The sequence below is a fragment of the Aquarana catesbeiana genome, linkage group LG07 (assembly GCF_042186555.1).
Source record: "Aquarana catesbeiana isolate 2022-GZ linkage group LG07, ASM4218655v1, whole genome shotgun sequence".
Taxonomy (NCBI): domain Eukaryota; kingdom Metazoa; phylum Chordata; class Amphibia; order Anura; family Ranidae; genus Aquarana; species Aquarana catesbeiana.
The window spans coordinates 92,096,516-92,114,178 of NC_133330.1; the positions used below are offsets into that span (position 1 = coordinate 92,096,516).

General features: G+C 40.0%; 1 protein-coding gene across 3 annotated transcripts in view; it reads left to right on the forward strand.

The window, feature by feature from the left end:
• Window positions 1-211: 211 nt before the first annotated feature.
• IL2RB (interleukin 2 receptor subunit beta) overlaps window positions 212-17,663 on the forward strand; it is an 83,397-nt gene continuing 65,945 nt past the window's right edge. For 2 of the 3 annotated variants that reach the window (XM_073592480.1, XM_073592483.1), the window contains exons 1-3: window positions 212-327; window positions 822-906; window positions 2,981-3,061. In XM_073592480.1, coding sequence (XP_073448581.1) covers window positions 2,998-3,061 — 64 coding nt within the window. In that variant the 5' untranslated portion in view covers window positions 212-327; window positions 822-906; window positions 2,981-2,997. The other variant, XM_073592482.1, reaches the window with a different exon arrangement.

The window sequence follows — 17,663 nt, forward strand, 5'->3', positions numbered from 1 at the left end:
AATATGTTTTTAACCATTAACAGATTATTTTATTTTCTAATCATAAATATATTTATCTCTGTAATATATGTTGCTTCGGTGAAGCATTTTATATATATATATATATATATATATATTTTTTTTAGCAGAGCTACAAGTGACAGTGTTAGTATTTTTGGCCACAGCTCCCCAAAATACACACATGTGGTGCTCCTCCTCCCCACAGTTTCCTGTGATAGTGAGCTAGGTTTAACTGTGACATTTATGACTGAGGTCCCCAAATAAGGGGACAGACACATAGAGAGCACTGGACAACAAAAGACAACGTCACCAGCTGTGCGGGAACTGGTAAGGAAACTAACCATGACTTCTGAGAACTTACAGAATTACAGGCACAGAAAGTCTACGCTGAATAGCAAGGGAAAAGCTGAAATAAATTGATTTGTGACAGATACCGTAATAGACACCACAAAGCAGCCAGGCATATCAGAGCGAGGAGGACTCAGATGTGAACTGGTTGTGAAACAGGTATTGTATATAACAGAGAAAATTAGATCAAGAGACATAGACGCTATTTAGGTTGAGGTGCAGTGTTAAATTTGTATATCATTAAAAAATTGTTACAAAATGCCTCTTGTTAAAAAATAAAATAAAAAAGACACCAGCACAATGGATAATTACCATGTATCCATCTTACTGTTTTTTTGGGCGATTTTGAAAATGTCCATGTGACCCAGAATGAATGTCTGTCCAAGCTTGGCTAGAAACTGTGGAAAGAAGTAAAGAGGTTAGACCAGGGGGCGCTCTTGTACAAAATCAAAGCTCAACTTTTTGTTTCCCAGCCTTGGGCTCTCTTGAGGAGTGGAGAACAACGGCAGCTGAAATCCTGGCATTGTTCTGAACTGGCAACATCAGTGGAATGAAGTGGTAAGTCCTTACCTCTGCTGCACTTTTGCTGTTTTCCTATTATTTGATTAAAAAAATGTGAACTTTTAAAAATTCTATTTAGGAGTACTTTAAATGAAAAAAGGCAAAAACATCTCTTTGTTTGCTGACTGAGCCTTGATCAGCCATTGACATGGATAATTCATGTGCACCAGCTGAAATTTCTTGGCCCCTAGACAGCTCACTATAGTCTTTAAAAAACTGCTTTTAGCACTTGGAAAAGAGGGATAAATAAAATTCATTAGCATCCACTATGGTAGCTGTGATGCTGCATTGTATGGACATCTGTGGCAGTACTGTTAAAGCTCAACCCTAGCTAAAAGCGTTTTCTTAGTTTTGGATGGAGTGGGGAAGTGTTATAATTTTTGCCATCTATTATTACTGCCTGTATCCTCGTTAAACTGATTTCCCCTCACTTTCAGTCTTTGTTACAGTAAATCCATGACACAGGAATTGATTGGAAATATGTCCAGTGGGAACAGACATAGTAACAATACACTTTTTTAGAGGGGTAGTGAAGAGTTTGGCTTTTTATCCTGTCCCAATGACCCCGATTTCCCTATTTCTTGTCCTGGAGTCATAAGAATAAAAAGTAATGGAAAATCATCCCAACAGAATCAGAGACAACAATACATACTTGACAAAGTTTTAACCTTTCCAAAAATGGCTTTAATCTTGGGATTCCGAAATAGAAAATTCATACTTTGCAAGATTTATAGAGTTTGTCTCCAATATTGGCATTGCAGGTTCAATTAGATCAACATTTGTGGGGCTCCAATTCATCATATCATTCCAGATCCATTACATATAGGGATTACGAAGCACAAATTTTAAATGGTGTGCTCTTCACTGATCAATGGGCAGCTAGTCCACTCACTGCCTCTTGAAATCCTTGGATGCCCATATGCCAGGATTGAGCACTACATGTTAGCATCCACAAGGAATCCAGAAAAATTATGTATTAGAGCAATAAAGTGTGTGTAAACCCTAACAATGAACTTCTCTTATTTGCAACCTTTTCGTCTGGTAAATACACCATTGAAAGTGTATTGTTTTATCCGCTCAATAGGTGCAAAATAGTACCTGTTGATCATTATAGAAATTCAGAGTTGTCTTGGGTTCCCTAGTTCTTATCTTTGACTACAGAATTTTTAGATACATTTAGATAAATATTTACATAAATCTCTATGTTGTAGAGAAATTACATAGTTTGATGAATTTAAAAAAGACAACTGGGCAGGGCTGACACCATTCAGTCTACAAGAATGTTGTGTTGTCAGCCCACAACAGGACACGATTAGTGCAGGGTTTTTTTTTTGTCCTTGCAAGATCTTCACAGGGATAAAATATGTTAAATATGCATGAAATGTACCACACATGCTTTTTAGCCACTTTAAGTTAGATGTCACTAATAGGTCTCATGCTTGGTAATGAACTAGGAACCCTACTAAAACCCAGTCATAGAATTATTAGTATATAAAAGGTTTATTTTAATGTTTGGTGCTGAAGTTTGCACCTTGTTTCCCGATCCATCCTTAAAAAATGGAGAGAAAGGAGATTAAGATGTTAAAGGAACCAAAAAAATTCTCCAAGGGAGTGCTAGAGGAACTAAATATTACTCACATATCACAAGCTTGAAATTAGTGCTACGAGTAAATGATATGTGCACCCTGAATTATGGGTAGCGGGGACATTTTTGTGATACATGTAGTGGGAAGGGAAAAAAGTGAGGTGTGTAATGTGATAAAAGATTATGAAAACAGATGAATAAGATAAGAGGTTAACCAAAAGACTCAACAGGAACATGATTTGTCTGATCACTGAAGTCACTCTTATGGGAAGGATAAAGGTTGGTTAGGATGTATAGCACTTAACAGCCATTGATCTGAGTCAGACCGAGAAATGTGAGATGTATTATAGAAAGGTAGAGACTGAGATGACTTGCAAGGAAGTATTTGTGTGCTGCATCTGAACAGCTAAATGATAAACTGTGTTAATCTCTTTCCTACGTAATATTTCAAATTACGTTTTTGAATAACCTTTTTTTTTTTGACAGGATCCCCACATTGCAGGATGTCAGTTCCATCTCACGCTTGGGTACATTTCCTCATTCTCTTCCCACAGACTCTTATACTTGGTAAATATCCTAATATCTACAGGCACACATTGCATACGTGCATTTGTAACTCCACTCTAAACTAAAGAGATAGCTTTGGTGGAATGAAAGATTGAACATAGACATAACATGGCAGTTGAATAAAACCATAAGCTTATTATTTTAAACAGTTATGTTGCTAAATATGGAAAATCATTTTGCCTGACTGTTATATTTATACTCTAAGCCAAGGGTATTCAAACTATGGCCCGTGGGCCACATCTGGCACAATAAAAGGTCAGCATACTCAGATTCAGTGCACAGACTGATGATTCAGGTCAGTTGATCTCCGCTTCTGATGGGGTCTCTGATGTGAGGGGGAAATCTGGTGGGGACCCTTACATATGGGGAAACTCTAAGAGGGACCTTGATGTAAGGGGAAGTTTGATATGTAAGTGGGGCTCTGAAATGATGGGGAGGCTTCTGATGTGAAGGGGGAACTTCTGATGTGATGGGGCTTTTGATAGGAAGTTTATTCTTGGAGAACATTTCAATTTTATTTCTTCAGATTTTTTTCAATATCTGAAAAATAAACAATTTGGCCCTCATACTGAACAGTTTGGGGACCCCTGGTCTAAACAAACCTCCAGAACTAGCCTTATCTTGGTTGAGAGTTAGATATTGGTCAGGAAATGCCAATGTCTGATGTCCTTTGTCAGATCAGAAGGTGCCTGGTTAGGTGAACGTATCTAGGGCTTTTGGTAGCATCTACTGGTTCCTTACGTAAACTGGACATCATTTTACCTATCTTCTGCTAGATCCTTTGTTCATTCGCTTGAATGTTACTTTCCTTTAACTATGGCAATTCCACAATATTATTGGATATTTACGGCAGTATTGGGTAAAGACCATATTCTTTATGGAGGTTTTCCAACTTCAATAAACACTGTTTACAGACTGGGATAACTGTTAGGGTTACATCGGCGTAAGGCAGTGGTCAGGCTTTCATTCTATAGAATGATAATCGCTGAAATGAGCATACTTGACAGCCAAGTGTTCATGTTCTTGCCTTGTATATTCACTGCCTCATTTGACAGTCTTATATCAGAAGAACGATAAAGACCAGCCAGAAAAATTCATGCTGGCTAACTGATTCTTCCTCTGAGAATGATCAGCCAAGAGGTATTTGAAAAAGTCTATAGTAGACTGGAATAGTCTATAGAACATTATGTTGGTTTCTGGTCTTCTGCTACTAGACTAATCAGCCAAAAAATAATCAAATTTTCTGCTTGATAACAAATGAACTTTCCAAAAGGTAGATTTTTTTACAAGATACAGGTCACGGAAAGGGTTTGGAGGGTTGCCTACTGTTCGAAAATTATACCCTGTGCGGTTCTAATCAAAAAATAAAATAGTTCCCTTGTCAGGGACTTGCTCCTCAAAAACAGAGCTTTAATTGTTTATGGCTTTCTTTCAACTTTACCAAAAGACACTGTTTATTATTAGGATCAATTTACGAAGCGCCCACACCAGAATAATTCATATTTTCGACATTTCAATGAGATCCACAGAGTCCAATGGGATTTTGAAATCTCCATGTTAACATTTTGCGATTCATCTCTATTAGTTTTGAGTTTTTACTTTTTCAAAAGACATAAGGTTATAGAACACGTAACCTCTACAAACCTAAGAACTTCAAGTGTATTTATTGCAGCAGTTACTACTAAATTGAACCTTAACAGGCACCCTCTGCTGACACATATTAGCATTAACTACCTACTTCTCCTTGTATGTGCAATTACAGCCCCCTAAATATCAAATGCAAATACCGATTTTCAGAAGGTGTGTGGCCAGTTTAATCCCTGAGTTGAAGATAAGGGTCATGGGTCATCAACTGGTCTTTCAGAGCTAGATTTTCTTTTACATCTGTTAATAATCTATATTCTATATTCTGCTATTTTCTCTATATTCTTCTAATATTTAAGGACTATCAAAGACAGGCAAAGGTGCATAAGAATTGGTCAATGGAAAGTAAGCTATTCATATAAGCATAGCAGACACTACTAAACAGTCCAGAAGCTTCGTTTTGATATTTCTGTGTAGCAAAGCAGATGAGTACACATGACAAAATCAGGCTGATGGATCCGCATTTGACCTGGATTGCTCTAGTATTCTGTCTGGCAGAGAACAGTTCACTCATCTCCGCTGAGAAATTATAATGAGAGGAGACAATGAAACTGATCACAGCTAATTAGCATTTTTATTTGAGTTGCCTGGTTAGCTTGTTTAGGAATCAGCAGCACAGCCAGTTTCAAAGTTCACTCATATCTGCATGTAGGTTACCTCTATATTATTTCCATGTTAAAAAACTGTATAGTTTCTTAATGAAGGACAGATATGTAAGAAAACATGATGTGAATGTGAACATACCACAACCAGAAAGAAGACTAGACTGGTCATCACATATCTATATTAGTACAATAAAATACAAACTATGAAATGGTAAATTAGTTCCTATATTCACCATTCTACTCCACGACAACACTGGCATTGCTGCCTATGATGAACATCCAGTTCTCATTAAGATCTTTACTGGCTTGTACAGTATTTAACACTTCAAGAATGAATACTTTTTCTCACAAGAAACCTCATCTTCTACATATTGTCCAACTCCAACCAGATAGAAATAATAAGTCCTGGCCACTGACCTCACTAGAGAGTTCACCCTTGTCACCAGTGTTGATACTGAAGAGTCCTTGTCCAAAATATGTATATGCCAATTTCTAACAAAACACATAGATTTCGCCTCAGAAACGAGGCCCAGAAGAAGTAATACACTCATACTTTTCCCAAACAGATCAAAGTATTTAAATCACAGCATGAGCCAAAACTTTTTTGCATGTAGCATCCTCCTAGATAGGTGCTAGGATTAGATAGATTGAAATAGTATGTGTTTTGATAGGTACATTTAGTTGCCACCCTGTAGCCAGTGTGGTTGTGATTATTTGTTAGGGAAAAGCATTGTTTGCTCACTATAATCAGTGCAGCTACATTCTGTTAGTAGGTCTGCTCAGCGTGCTCAGCTTCTGTCAGTCTGATAGCTCGCTTTGCATCCAGAAAGCTTGAGAAGTTTCTGGATGAAAGGCATAGAGCTATTCAGATGGCAGCTTGAATTCTCTCCATATAAAGACCCAGATCTCAGTCTGCAGCAAAGGAGCCAAAGCTCCATCAACATTGGCCTGGCAAATCCCAGGGAGGCAGGCTCTGAAGGTATGCTGGGAGACTGTATATATTCTGTGAGCACACTGAGCTCTGGGTCTTTTACTGGAGAAGATTAGTCCTTCCTTCCAGGCAATGCTTCTATATGTCTGCTGTCGTGAGGCCTCAGGTGTACGACCTAAGGATCTGGGATGCTGAGACCCTGGAGCTAGAAAGAAAGCTGATTGAGGGAGGGGCTGTCCTCTGAAGATCTAGTCTGGTATCATCGGAGAGATCTTGGGGACATTTGTGTTTTTGCCACCCCTCTGGTGCTGGAGTCAGCTGTAGTTAAAGGTGACACCAGCTGGTGTCCTGGAGAGAAAGTCTGTCTAATCTTCTATTTAAAGGGATTCTGCTCTTATGGCTCAAAGAAATGAGTTTGCAGTTAACTACTACTACTGTTACCTTAAAGCTGAAATGTACTGTTTGCTACAAGCACAGTCTTTAATATAGCTTGTCCAAAATGAATTGCCTAAGTCCTCAAGTTGTACATAGTTCCTGTTTTTGGAGTATTCCACTCAATTCCCTTAACCCTATGCATTTTCTTAAAAAATAAAACAATAACAACACCTCTAGATTGATCACTGAATGAACGTGTGAATGAGCCCGTGTGCCTGGCTGCGGGGAGAAGCTAGTGGGGAATACCTGGACAGTATTCCTGCAGCTCTTATGGAAGTATCGCTGCTTAAGCATACCTGTATCGCTGCTTAAGCATACCTGTTTAAGCCCCTCTTACTGCAATTTGGCCACTCATAATTTGTGTAGCACACAATGTATCATTATAGTTCGGTGACCAATTTTTTGAGAGTATATTAAAAATAAGAGCACATTTTCTTGGGTGTCGCTACAAATGGTTGAGTATCAGTGGCGTGTCCCTGAACTTCAAGGGTTAACTGTTTTTTTATAAAAAGCAGCTTTACCCATCCCATCCTCCACATCCCTAGCAGCCAGTGCCCTCCTATGCTCCAGCAGGGGACTTTCCCTTTGAGCCCTCAAGTCCATTGAAGACTATGGGCACTGCATCAGGCTTGATGATGTCAGAGGGAATCCAAATGCCATATCATAGAGAAAGAGTCTGTGGGAACCAGTCTAGTAATGTGGAAGAGTCTGTGGGAGCAGAGAACAATGTAAGTAAAAGTGCATTTCCTGTCCCCAAGAGATAAATGAGCAGTTAAAATTTGCAATGCAGGGGCAGCACCGCTGCAAGGGAAGATATTTACTTTTCCTGCAGTTCAGCCTTAGGTCTTTACATAAGGAATAGGAAGGCTTTTTTTTATGTGTTTATTTTCTGACTCTTTGTCCCCATAAACACTTTATTCACCTCAGGACGGCCCATGTCAATAAAAATTGCTTAGTGATGGAAGTTTAAATTGGGTCAAGGGCAAATATTATACAAATAGGTCCCTACACACTACCCACCACCCCAGGCTGAACATTTTTGAACGTCAAACTCATTGTCTAGGGTGGCTTCTAATGTTTTCATTGTATATTTTATGATGCTGCTCATTGACCGTCCAGCACTCATATTTTTCAATAACAGCTGTTATCATAGGCACCTTAACAGCAGCAAATGTAATCTGACAAACGTGAAGCTTGCAGCTCCTGTACAATAATTTGTGAACTTATAAATGTATTGCCTGAAGAATACTTTGGAAATTACCCTAGTACAGAAGAGGATTGAGCTATGGAATTAGTTTATAGAATCAAAAAGATGCATGCTGCCACCCAGTGGGGTCATGAATCTATCTACGGATAATTCAGAAAATGGTATCTAGTGAGCCAAATTGTACTAAGGGCAATCATAAATCTACTATAACCACTTAAAAACCGGAAGGATTTGCCCCCTTAATGACTAGGACATTTTTTGCAATACAGCACTGTGTTGCTTTGACTGACAATTGTACCCCACAAATAGAGCTTTCTTTTGGTGGTATTTGATCACCTCTCTTTTTGCGCTATGAACAAAGAGTGACAATTTTATTTTATTTTATTTTTTTATTATATATATATATATATATATATATATATATATATATATATATATATATATATATATAAAAAAAATCGCAATAGGCATATATTGATTGGTTTGCACAAAAGTTATTGCGTCTACAAACTATGGGATAGATTTAGGGACTTTTTAAAAAAATTGATTCTACTGGTTATGGCGGTGATCTGCGATTTTTAGCGTGACTGCGACATCGCGGCGGACAAATCTGACCCCAAATGACACTTTTTGGGGACCAGTGACATTATTACATTGATCAGTGCTATAAAAATGCACTGATCAATGTAAAAAATACACTGGCAGGGAAAAGAATTAACACTAGGCGGTCAAGGGGTTAACTGTGTTCCCTAGTTGTGTTCTAACTGTTGGGGGGATGGGCTGCCTGGGACATGACAGAGATCACTGTTTCTGATCACTGGGAATAGTAGATCTCTGTCATGTCTCCTGTCAGAATGGGGATCCGCCTTGTTTACAAAGGCAGATCCCCATTCTGCCTCTGTACTAGGTGATCACGGGTCGCTGGTGGACATCGAGTCTGCCCGACCCGTGAGCAAGCTCCCGTAGCTTGTAGCCCACCCGCAACTGTGCCTGCGCGAGCCGACATACAATGACCCTGAATCGCGCAGGAGAGCCAACCTGCCGCAGTACAACTGCGGCGGCAGTCGTTAACTGGTTAAAATGTATTTCCTATAAATATTATATAAATACTAAACAAAATAAAATATCCAATGATCACAAAAAAGTGTTTGCTATTATCAAGGCTATCTTAAAGCCCAACTCCACAAAACAATTTTCCCATCTCTCCCTCCCAGCCCACCCTGCCAGCTAACTTTTCCTTACCTGGTGATGTCAGTTATACTCCGCTGAGTCCTCCCATCCAGGTCCCTTGCTGACAGTGTTTCCACCTGCAGGGATCCCTAGTCCATCGTCACATGTTAACTCTTCACTCCCCCAGTCCACATCAACTTTCTTCTGAATCTTAAGAGGACCTTACCGATGTGGACTGGACACCCAGAAGAAGGATTCACCAGGAAATAAACTGTGAGGAGAAGGGCTCATTGCTAGATGATCATGTGCCAAGGCTTCAGGTAAGTAAAAATGTGGATTTTGAGAGGTTTTTTTGTTAACCCATCGTTCAGATAGAGAGGGGTGGTAGGGGGAGTTACATTAATCTTGAAGTTGGCTTTAGCACCTAACAACTGAATAGCCAAACTATAAATATGTTTCATGCAGACAGGTGCAGACCCATGTGAAGCAATCGATTTACTTCCAAATTAGAGTGTGCTGTTGAAAACACTACTCACAGCGCTACGCCTTTAAGTTATAATGTCTAGCTTATAGGAAATCATGTGTTATCACAATACTATTTTAAATGCTGCATCCAAAACTATTACTCCTTCAAACATGCACATATCATGTACATGTAGTAACATATACAGTCCGCAGTATTATTAGGCAGTTCTCACGGTCCTTCCAATGCTGAAAAAATCCAATGGATATCAGATAATCATTCACACTTGTTTCATCTGTGTTAGTATGGTAACACCCGTGAAATCTCTCGTGCCAAAAAAATCAATTATGTGCTCTGCAGACACAATTCTGTGCTCCTCTCTTGTACTCACACTCACCAGAAGCTATGGACCCCATGCATAAGCACGTGAGTCCAATGTGCCTTATATGCTGATATATGCAGATGTATGCTCTCCTTCAGTGTATTTTCTTCTCCTCCCAGTCTCCTTCCTTTGTTGTTTCAGGTTTTTGGGAAGCCCCTGTGTCTCTCATATATATATATATATATATATATATATATATATATATATATATATATATATATATATATATATATATATATATATATATATATATGAGGGACGGAAAGTATTCAGATCCCCTTACATTTTTCACTCTTTGTTATATTGCAGCCAATTGCTAAACTCATTTAAGTTCATTTTTTTTCCTCATTAATGTACACACAGCACCCCATATTGACAGAAAAACACAGAATTGTTGACATTTTTGCAGATTTATTAAAAGAGAAACTGAAATATCACATGGTCCTAAGTATTCAGACCCTTTGCTGTGACACTCATATATTTAACTCAGGTGCTGTCCATTTCTTTGGATCATCCCTGAGATGGTTCTACACCTTCATTTGAGTCCGGCTGTGTTTGATTATACTGATTGGACATGATTAGGAAGGCCACACAGCTGTCTATATAAGACCTTACAGCTCACAGTGCATGTCAGAGCAAATGAGAATCATGAGGTCAAAGGAACTGCCTGAAGAGCTCAGAGACAGAATTGTGGCAAGGCACAGATCTGGCCAAGGTTACAAAAAAATTTCTGCTGCACTTAAGGTTCCTAAGAGCACAGTGGCCTCCATAATCCTTAAATGGAAGACATTTGGGACGACCAGAACCCTTCCTAGAACCGGCCATCCGGCCAAACTGAGCTATCGGGGGAGAAGAGCCTTGGTGAGAGAGGTAAAGAAAACCCAAAGACCACTGTGGCTGAGCTCCAGAGATGCAGTCGGGAGATGGGAGAAAGTTGTAGAAAGTCAACCATCACTGCAGCCCTCCACCAGTCGGGGCTTTATGGCAGAGTGGCCTGACGGAAGCCTCTCCTCAGTGCAAGACACATGAAAGCCCGCATGGAGTTTGCTAAAAAAACACCTGAAGGACTCAAAGATGGTGAGAAATAAGATTCTCTGGTCTGATGAGACCAAGATAGAACTTTTTGGCCTTAATTCTAAGCGGTATGTGTGGAGAAAACCAGGCACTGCTCATCACCTGTCCAATACAGTCCCAACAGTGAAGCATGGTGGTGGCAGCATCATGCTGTGGGGGTGTTTTTCAGCTGCAGGGACAGGACGACTGGTTGCAATCGAGGGAAATATGAATGCAACCAAGTACAGAGATATCCTGGACGAAAACCTTCTCCAGAGTGCTCAGGACCTCAGACTGGGCCGAAGGTTTACCTTCCAACAAGACAATGACCCTAAGCACACAGCTAAAATAAGGAAGGAGTGGCTTCACAACAACTCCATGACTGTTCTTGAATGGCCCAGCCAGAGCCCTGATTTAAACCCAATTGAGCATCTCTGGAGAGACCTAAAAATGGCTGTCCACCAACGTTTACAATCCAACCTGACAGAACTGGAGAGGATCTGCAAGGAGGAATGGCAGAGGATCCCCAAATCCAAGTGTGAAAAACCTGTTGCATCTTTCCCAAAAAGACTCATGGCTGTATTAGATCAAAAGGGTGCTTTTACTAAATACTGAGCAAAGGGTCTGAATACTTACCATGCGATAAATACCATGCGATATTTCAGTTTTTTCTTTTTTAATAAATCTGCAAAAATGTCAAAAATTCTGTGTTTTTCTGTCAATATGGGGTGTGTACATTAATGAAGAAAAAAATGAACTTAAATGATTTTAGCAAATGGCTGCCATATAACAAGGAGTGAAAAATTTAAGGGGGTCTGAATACTTTCTGTCCCCACTTTGTATATATATATATATATATATATATATATATATATACACACATACACACACATTTATACCGTTATGCCGCGTACACACGATCGGAAATTCGGCCAGCAAAAGACCGATGAGAGCTTTTGGTCGGAAATTGCGACCGTGCGTATATTCCATCGGACCTTTGCTGGCCGAATTTCCACCAGCAAAAGATTGAGAGCATGTTCTCAATTTTCCCGACAGAAAAAGTTTATATCGGAAATTCCGTTCGTGTGTATGCAATTCCGACGCGCAAAAAAACACGCATTATCAGAATCAAGTACGAGACGGAGCCGCTCAGTCTGGTAAAACGACCGTTTGTAATGGAGATGGCACATTCCTCACACTGCAAATTTTTCAATCTTTACAATGCATCGCACTCTCTTCTTCTTTATAATGCTAGAAGAATGAAGTTGTTTTGCTGCTCATATTCACACAGACTTCTCACAAATGTATTTCTTTATTATTTCTCGTGATCTCCTGAATAATCTTTTTGGTTTTTAAAGCCAGATCTCCGTAATAATGTTTATAATTCATTTTTATAGTCATTTTTTATTTTTTTTTTTGAGTCAAGATCTCCTGTTGTTTTTTCTTATTTTTTATAGTGATCTCCATTTTTTTGTATGTCACGTTTCCACAACACCATTATTATCTTGTCTTTGTAAATCTCAATGAGGTTGGTTGGTGTCCCTTGTTAATTTGACATTGTATTTTTTAAATGTACCTGCCTACTCCAAAAAAAAACTGTCCTTTTTGAAGTAAAACAAATAGGCAAGTATTTCTGGAAACAAAATATCCATTTATTCTGAGTCATAACAAAATAAAGAGGAAGGCAACGCTGGAGAAACTGGTGAGATTTGCAAAGCCTTTGTACCCCAGAGCAGACATCAATAATTTTACAGTCAAAATTGGTGGCCTGAGGAGTCCTTATAATAGTGAGCACAATCCGGTCCAGGACTACAAGAGATCAGGAACAGCAACAGATGACATATCTGGCCCCAGACTGTGGTCATACAACAGCCTGCATCTTTTGCCAGACCAGACTGAACCCAGGCCATCACTCTCTGGTCTTCCTTAGACGTGGCAGGAGGTGGAGGAGGAGGACCATGGTTCAACTCACAAATGTGGCTTTGACTTTTGAGTTGGCCCGTCAAGCCATTGTTTAGGGCTTGTAACATCACTTCCTCACATAAGAGGCATTGGCCCTCCTCCATTCCAGCATTTTGCATGCTGTAATGTATGCAAAGTCCTCTTGAACGCTGTGGGGGGTTCTGAGGACCGCAGTAGCCTTCAGAAATAGGCCAATTGCTGCCTCATTCATTACCCACCAGATGTAGCAACATATATTGGATTTCCTCCTCGTCATATATAACACAGTGTTGCTGTCAAAGATCCTTCATTTTCACTTGTGGACTTTACTTTGTTTTATGAATTTTATTGTGATTTTTAAAATATCACTATACACTTGTTTGATGAGTACACATATCACTTATGAAAGGTGACACATCCCTGTATTCACCGAACATATATTAGATGTCACCTAGCGCTGCATTTATTTTTTGTTTATACTCACTTTTACACGGTTATTATACTGGTGATGCTGGCTGCTGATTTATCCTAAAAAGAAAATTTCTTAGTAGCGCAACAATACCTTTTTTCTCTGCCTCATTCATGTTACTCCTCTTCCTGACACTTTTTGGTGGAAGTCGGAGGGGAGGGACCTGCGATTCTGGCAGGCTACTGGGCCCAGCCACCTCCTGGCTGCCACTTTCCACTGCCTGGCTGAGGCTTTCCTGTGTATGAAAAAGGGACATTATTTTAGTTTTTGGTTTATCAATCACACACAATTTTCAACTCATGATTGATGCAAATTTAATGTTAATAAATAGAAACGACTATCATTCTGACCCCAGCATTTTTCATTCTTGTCCCAATCATTTGTGGCCACTACTGTCTATTGATATGTAAACCACTTTGTGAAATCAGAAATTAGTGATCAAAATTAGCATATATTGAACATCATTAATTTGACAACCAGAAATATTCTGAAGAATGCTATACCTGGCTCAAGCTGGGCTCCTCCACATGTTGCTGCCTGGAAGGCCCAGGTTGTACGTCAGAAGCCTCAGCTGGGGGGGGGGGGGGGGGGGAGTGTGGAAAGAAGACTGGAAAGTGCTGGCTTGGGTTCAGTCTGGCCTGCCAGAAAATGCAGTCTGTCATAGTACCACAGCCTGGGGACATAAATGTCATCTGCTGCAGCTCCTGATCTCAGGGAATCCTGGACCTTCATGAGCTCCCTATTATAAGTGCTACTCATGCCACCAATTAGGGCCTTCAAATAGGGGATGTCTGCCGTGGGGATCACCGGCTTCACAAATTCCACCAATTTATCCAACGCTGCCTTCCTCTTTGTTTGATTGTTATAATAGGGGTGGTTTTCCTGCCACAGACAGGGCAGCTCCCTGTACATATCAATGAATATGGGCATAAAGTCCTCGTCATTGAATAGATCCATTTTCTCTGCAAGACACAACACAAGACAAACCCTAATGTCAGGCGAAACTCTCCTAATCTTGACCCAATATAGGCCTCAATCTATAAGCAGTATAGGCCACTGATGCACCAACTTAAAATTGTACCTTCGTTATAACGATCGGCGCTTCCGCTACACCTTCCTCCGCTCACAGATCGTACGTAAGACGCACGCGTGTTACGCTTTATATACACTGCGCATGCATGAAACTCCGCCCGCGTCGCCCGCCCCTGACGTTCTTTCTAGAATATTCCCCGCCCCGTCTTTTTCATCGCAGTGGGAGACAACATGGAGGAGACTCAGCAGGTGCGTAGTAGCAGAAACGAGGAGGAAAGCCCGGAGCAAGAAATGTCCCGATCCAGGGAGAAGATTTAAGGCCTCAAATATGTCCTTTGAAGAGATGGTGGACATATTGAAGAGGGCTATGATGGGAAGTATGGACCGTACCTAAACCCAAATGTGAGAAAGGCCAAAATCATGACTAAAGTTGTTAAGAGTCTGTGCCAGAAATTTGGGATATCTCGATCCAAGGAGCAATTGAGGAAACGCTGGTTGGACCTCAAATTAAGGGAGCAGGATCAGTACAGAAAGATCAAGAAAGTGCTTCTAAAAAGTAAGTAGTTGTCATGTGTTCCTATTCTTATTATCATTTGCATGCTGCGCCATGTGCTTTTCTTTACTGTTGGACGGTTCCCGACTGGCGCACGCCGATGTACGTCGACAGAATGGCGTGGCTGGGCAAATGGGCATACCCATTTATCCCTTTAAATTTGCCGCCGTGCCATTGCGTGCGCGTGGGCCCGGGAGCTCCGTGAGTCGGGTCGTGGGTCCCGCAGACTCGATCGCTGCGGGGATACCCGTGATCGCCTCCTGGAGAGGAAGAACGTGGAGATGCTAATGTAAACAAGCATCTCCCCGTTCTGCCTAGTGACGGTGTCACTGATCTCTGCTCCCTGTGATCGGGAGCAGAGATCAGTGACGTGTCACACGTAGCCATGCCCCCCCCACAGTGAGGAACACTCCCCAGGACATACTTAACCCCTACACTGCCCCCTAGTGGTTAACCCCTTCACTGCCAGTGTCATTTACACAGGAATCAGTGCATTTGTATAGCACTGATTGCTGTATAAATGACAATGGTCCCAAAAATGTGTCATAAATGTCTGATGTGTCAGCTATAATCTCGCAGTCATGATAAAAATCACTGATCGCCGCCATTACTAGTAAAAAAAAAAAAAATCAATAAAAATGCCATAAAACTATCCCCTATTTTGTAGACGCTCTAACTTTTGCGCAAACCAATCAATAAACGCTTATTGCGATTTTTTTTACCAAAAATATGTAGAAGAATACGTATCGGCCTAAACTGAGGGGAAAAAATTTTTTTTTAAATATTTTTTGGGGATATTTATTTTAGCAAAAAGTAAAAAATAATGCTTTTTTTTCAAAACGCTATTTTTCGATATTTTTTGTTTATAGCGCAAAAAATAAAAACTGCAGAGGTGATCATATACCACCAAAAGAAAGCTCTATTTGTGGGAAAAAAAGGACGTTAATCTTGTTTGGGAGCCACATCGCACAACCGCGCAATTGTCAGGTAAAGCGGCGCAGTGCCGAATCGCAAAAAGTGCTCTGGTCAGGAAGGGGGTAAATTTCTTCTGGTGCTGAAGTGGTTAAAATGGCTACTTTCATGTTCGTGGGCACAGTAATCGGTCATAGTAAACATTGTTCGTTTGCAAATAAATACGCTGTTTTTGCCAGATACAGGGTTAACTACATTTGGTCATGATAATTTTAGGACATTGTTGTCTAGATGTGTTTCAAACTAGAATGAATTGCGAACTTGATTCAGTGTAATGTAAGGAGAGGACACTCAGCAGCTGTTTACACATCTGGACACAGGAGCACTAGTGTGGGACACAAGAACAAACTTTTTAGGGTGTCCCACACAGGTGCTCCAGTGGATACTTGGAGTGTCTACATGTGTGAAAATTGTCCAAAAAAAAGGAAGTATTCCAGCTTTGATAAGGGAAAAAATCATGTCTTCAGCTTTGAACCCTGCCAAAACAGACAATTGTACCCCACTTCCAAACAATGTTTCATATTCCTATTTCTGGACTCAAGTATCTGTGTGTTAAGTATACCTTTTGTTTCATTCTCATAGGGGAACAAAGACTCGGAAAATATGAGGACACCAGGGACCCCCCCCCACTTCCTGAAGAAGGGGAGCAAAGGTCACAACCTGAGGATGTGGAGAAAGGAGAGGTGGTGGAGATTGTCACCACAACAGGTCAGTGTCGGACACCAAAGATTCAGGTAATAGATGTATGCCTGCATATTTACAATACATGATGTGTATTTTTTTTAGGTGATGTTCAGGTTGTGGTACCAAAATCCAGTGATTTTACCAGTGACAGTACACAATGGATGACCCAGGAAATCATGTTTTGTAGTCAGGATTTGGACATTATCAAAGAAAAAAACAAGGAGATTGAACAAAGACTGAAGAACATGATTGATGTACTAGGGAGAATTTAAACCCTAAATTTTACAAAAAAATTATCTAAAGTTTTAATACAGTTTAAAAGCCAAATTTGGAAGATGCACACAGTGCGTCAACATGTGCTCTCTGCTATCAGTTGATTTCAATGTACGCGTTTTGTGGGTGCAACCCCTTCCTCACAACTCTGGTAGGTGAGAGGAAGTGGTTGGGAGATAGCACATCTTGACATTAGGTATGGGATCAGAAAGGAAATCCCCATTTTGACTCACAATTTGTGTGCATCTTCTAAATTTGGCTTTTACAGGGGTGACTTCACCTCATCTGATGAAGGCAAGATCAAGACCCTTTTCACACTATAAAATGTCTGATATTGCCTTCTTTTTTGCAATGTTGAACTTTGTAAGTTCCAGAGTTGTGAATGTTATGTTTTTAAACATGCCTGTTTCTGTATTTTTTCAGAAATTTTAAGGTAAAACTTTGAAAAAAAAAATGTGTTTTTTTTTTACCGCCAAATGTTTTATAAAACGCACATGTGAATGTGCATGGAGTAAAAGGTTTTATAATCAACAATGTGTGGCTTCTTCTTTCAATGATCAATACCAGTTTTTGTGTTAAGATGGTGTTTACAGTGACAATGGGTGTTATTTAATAATGAAAAAACCACTTGGCACTACAAGTGCACTAGGAGAACCTAGGAGACAGCTAAAAGAAACCCAAGCAGTAAATGAAAACCAAGATTTGATCTGATAAAAAAGAAAATTTATTCAAAATGTGCTGGCATAGCAATGGCCCCCCTACCCGTAAAATATTCAACATATTTTTCT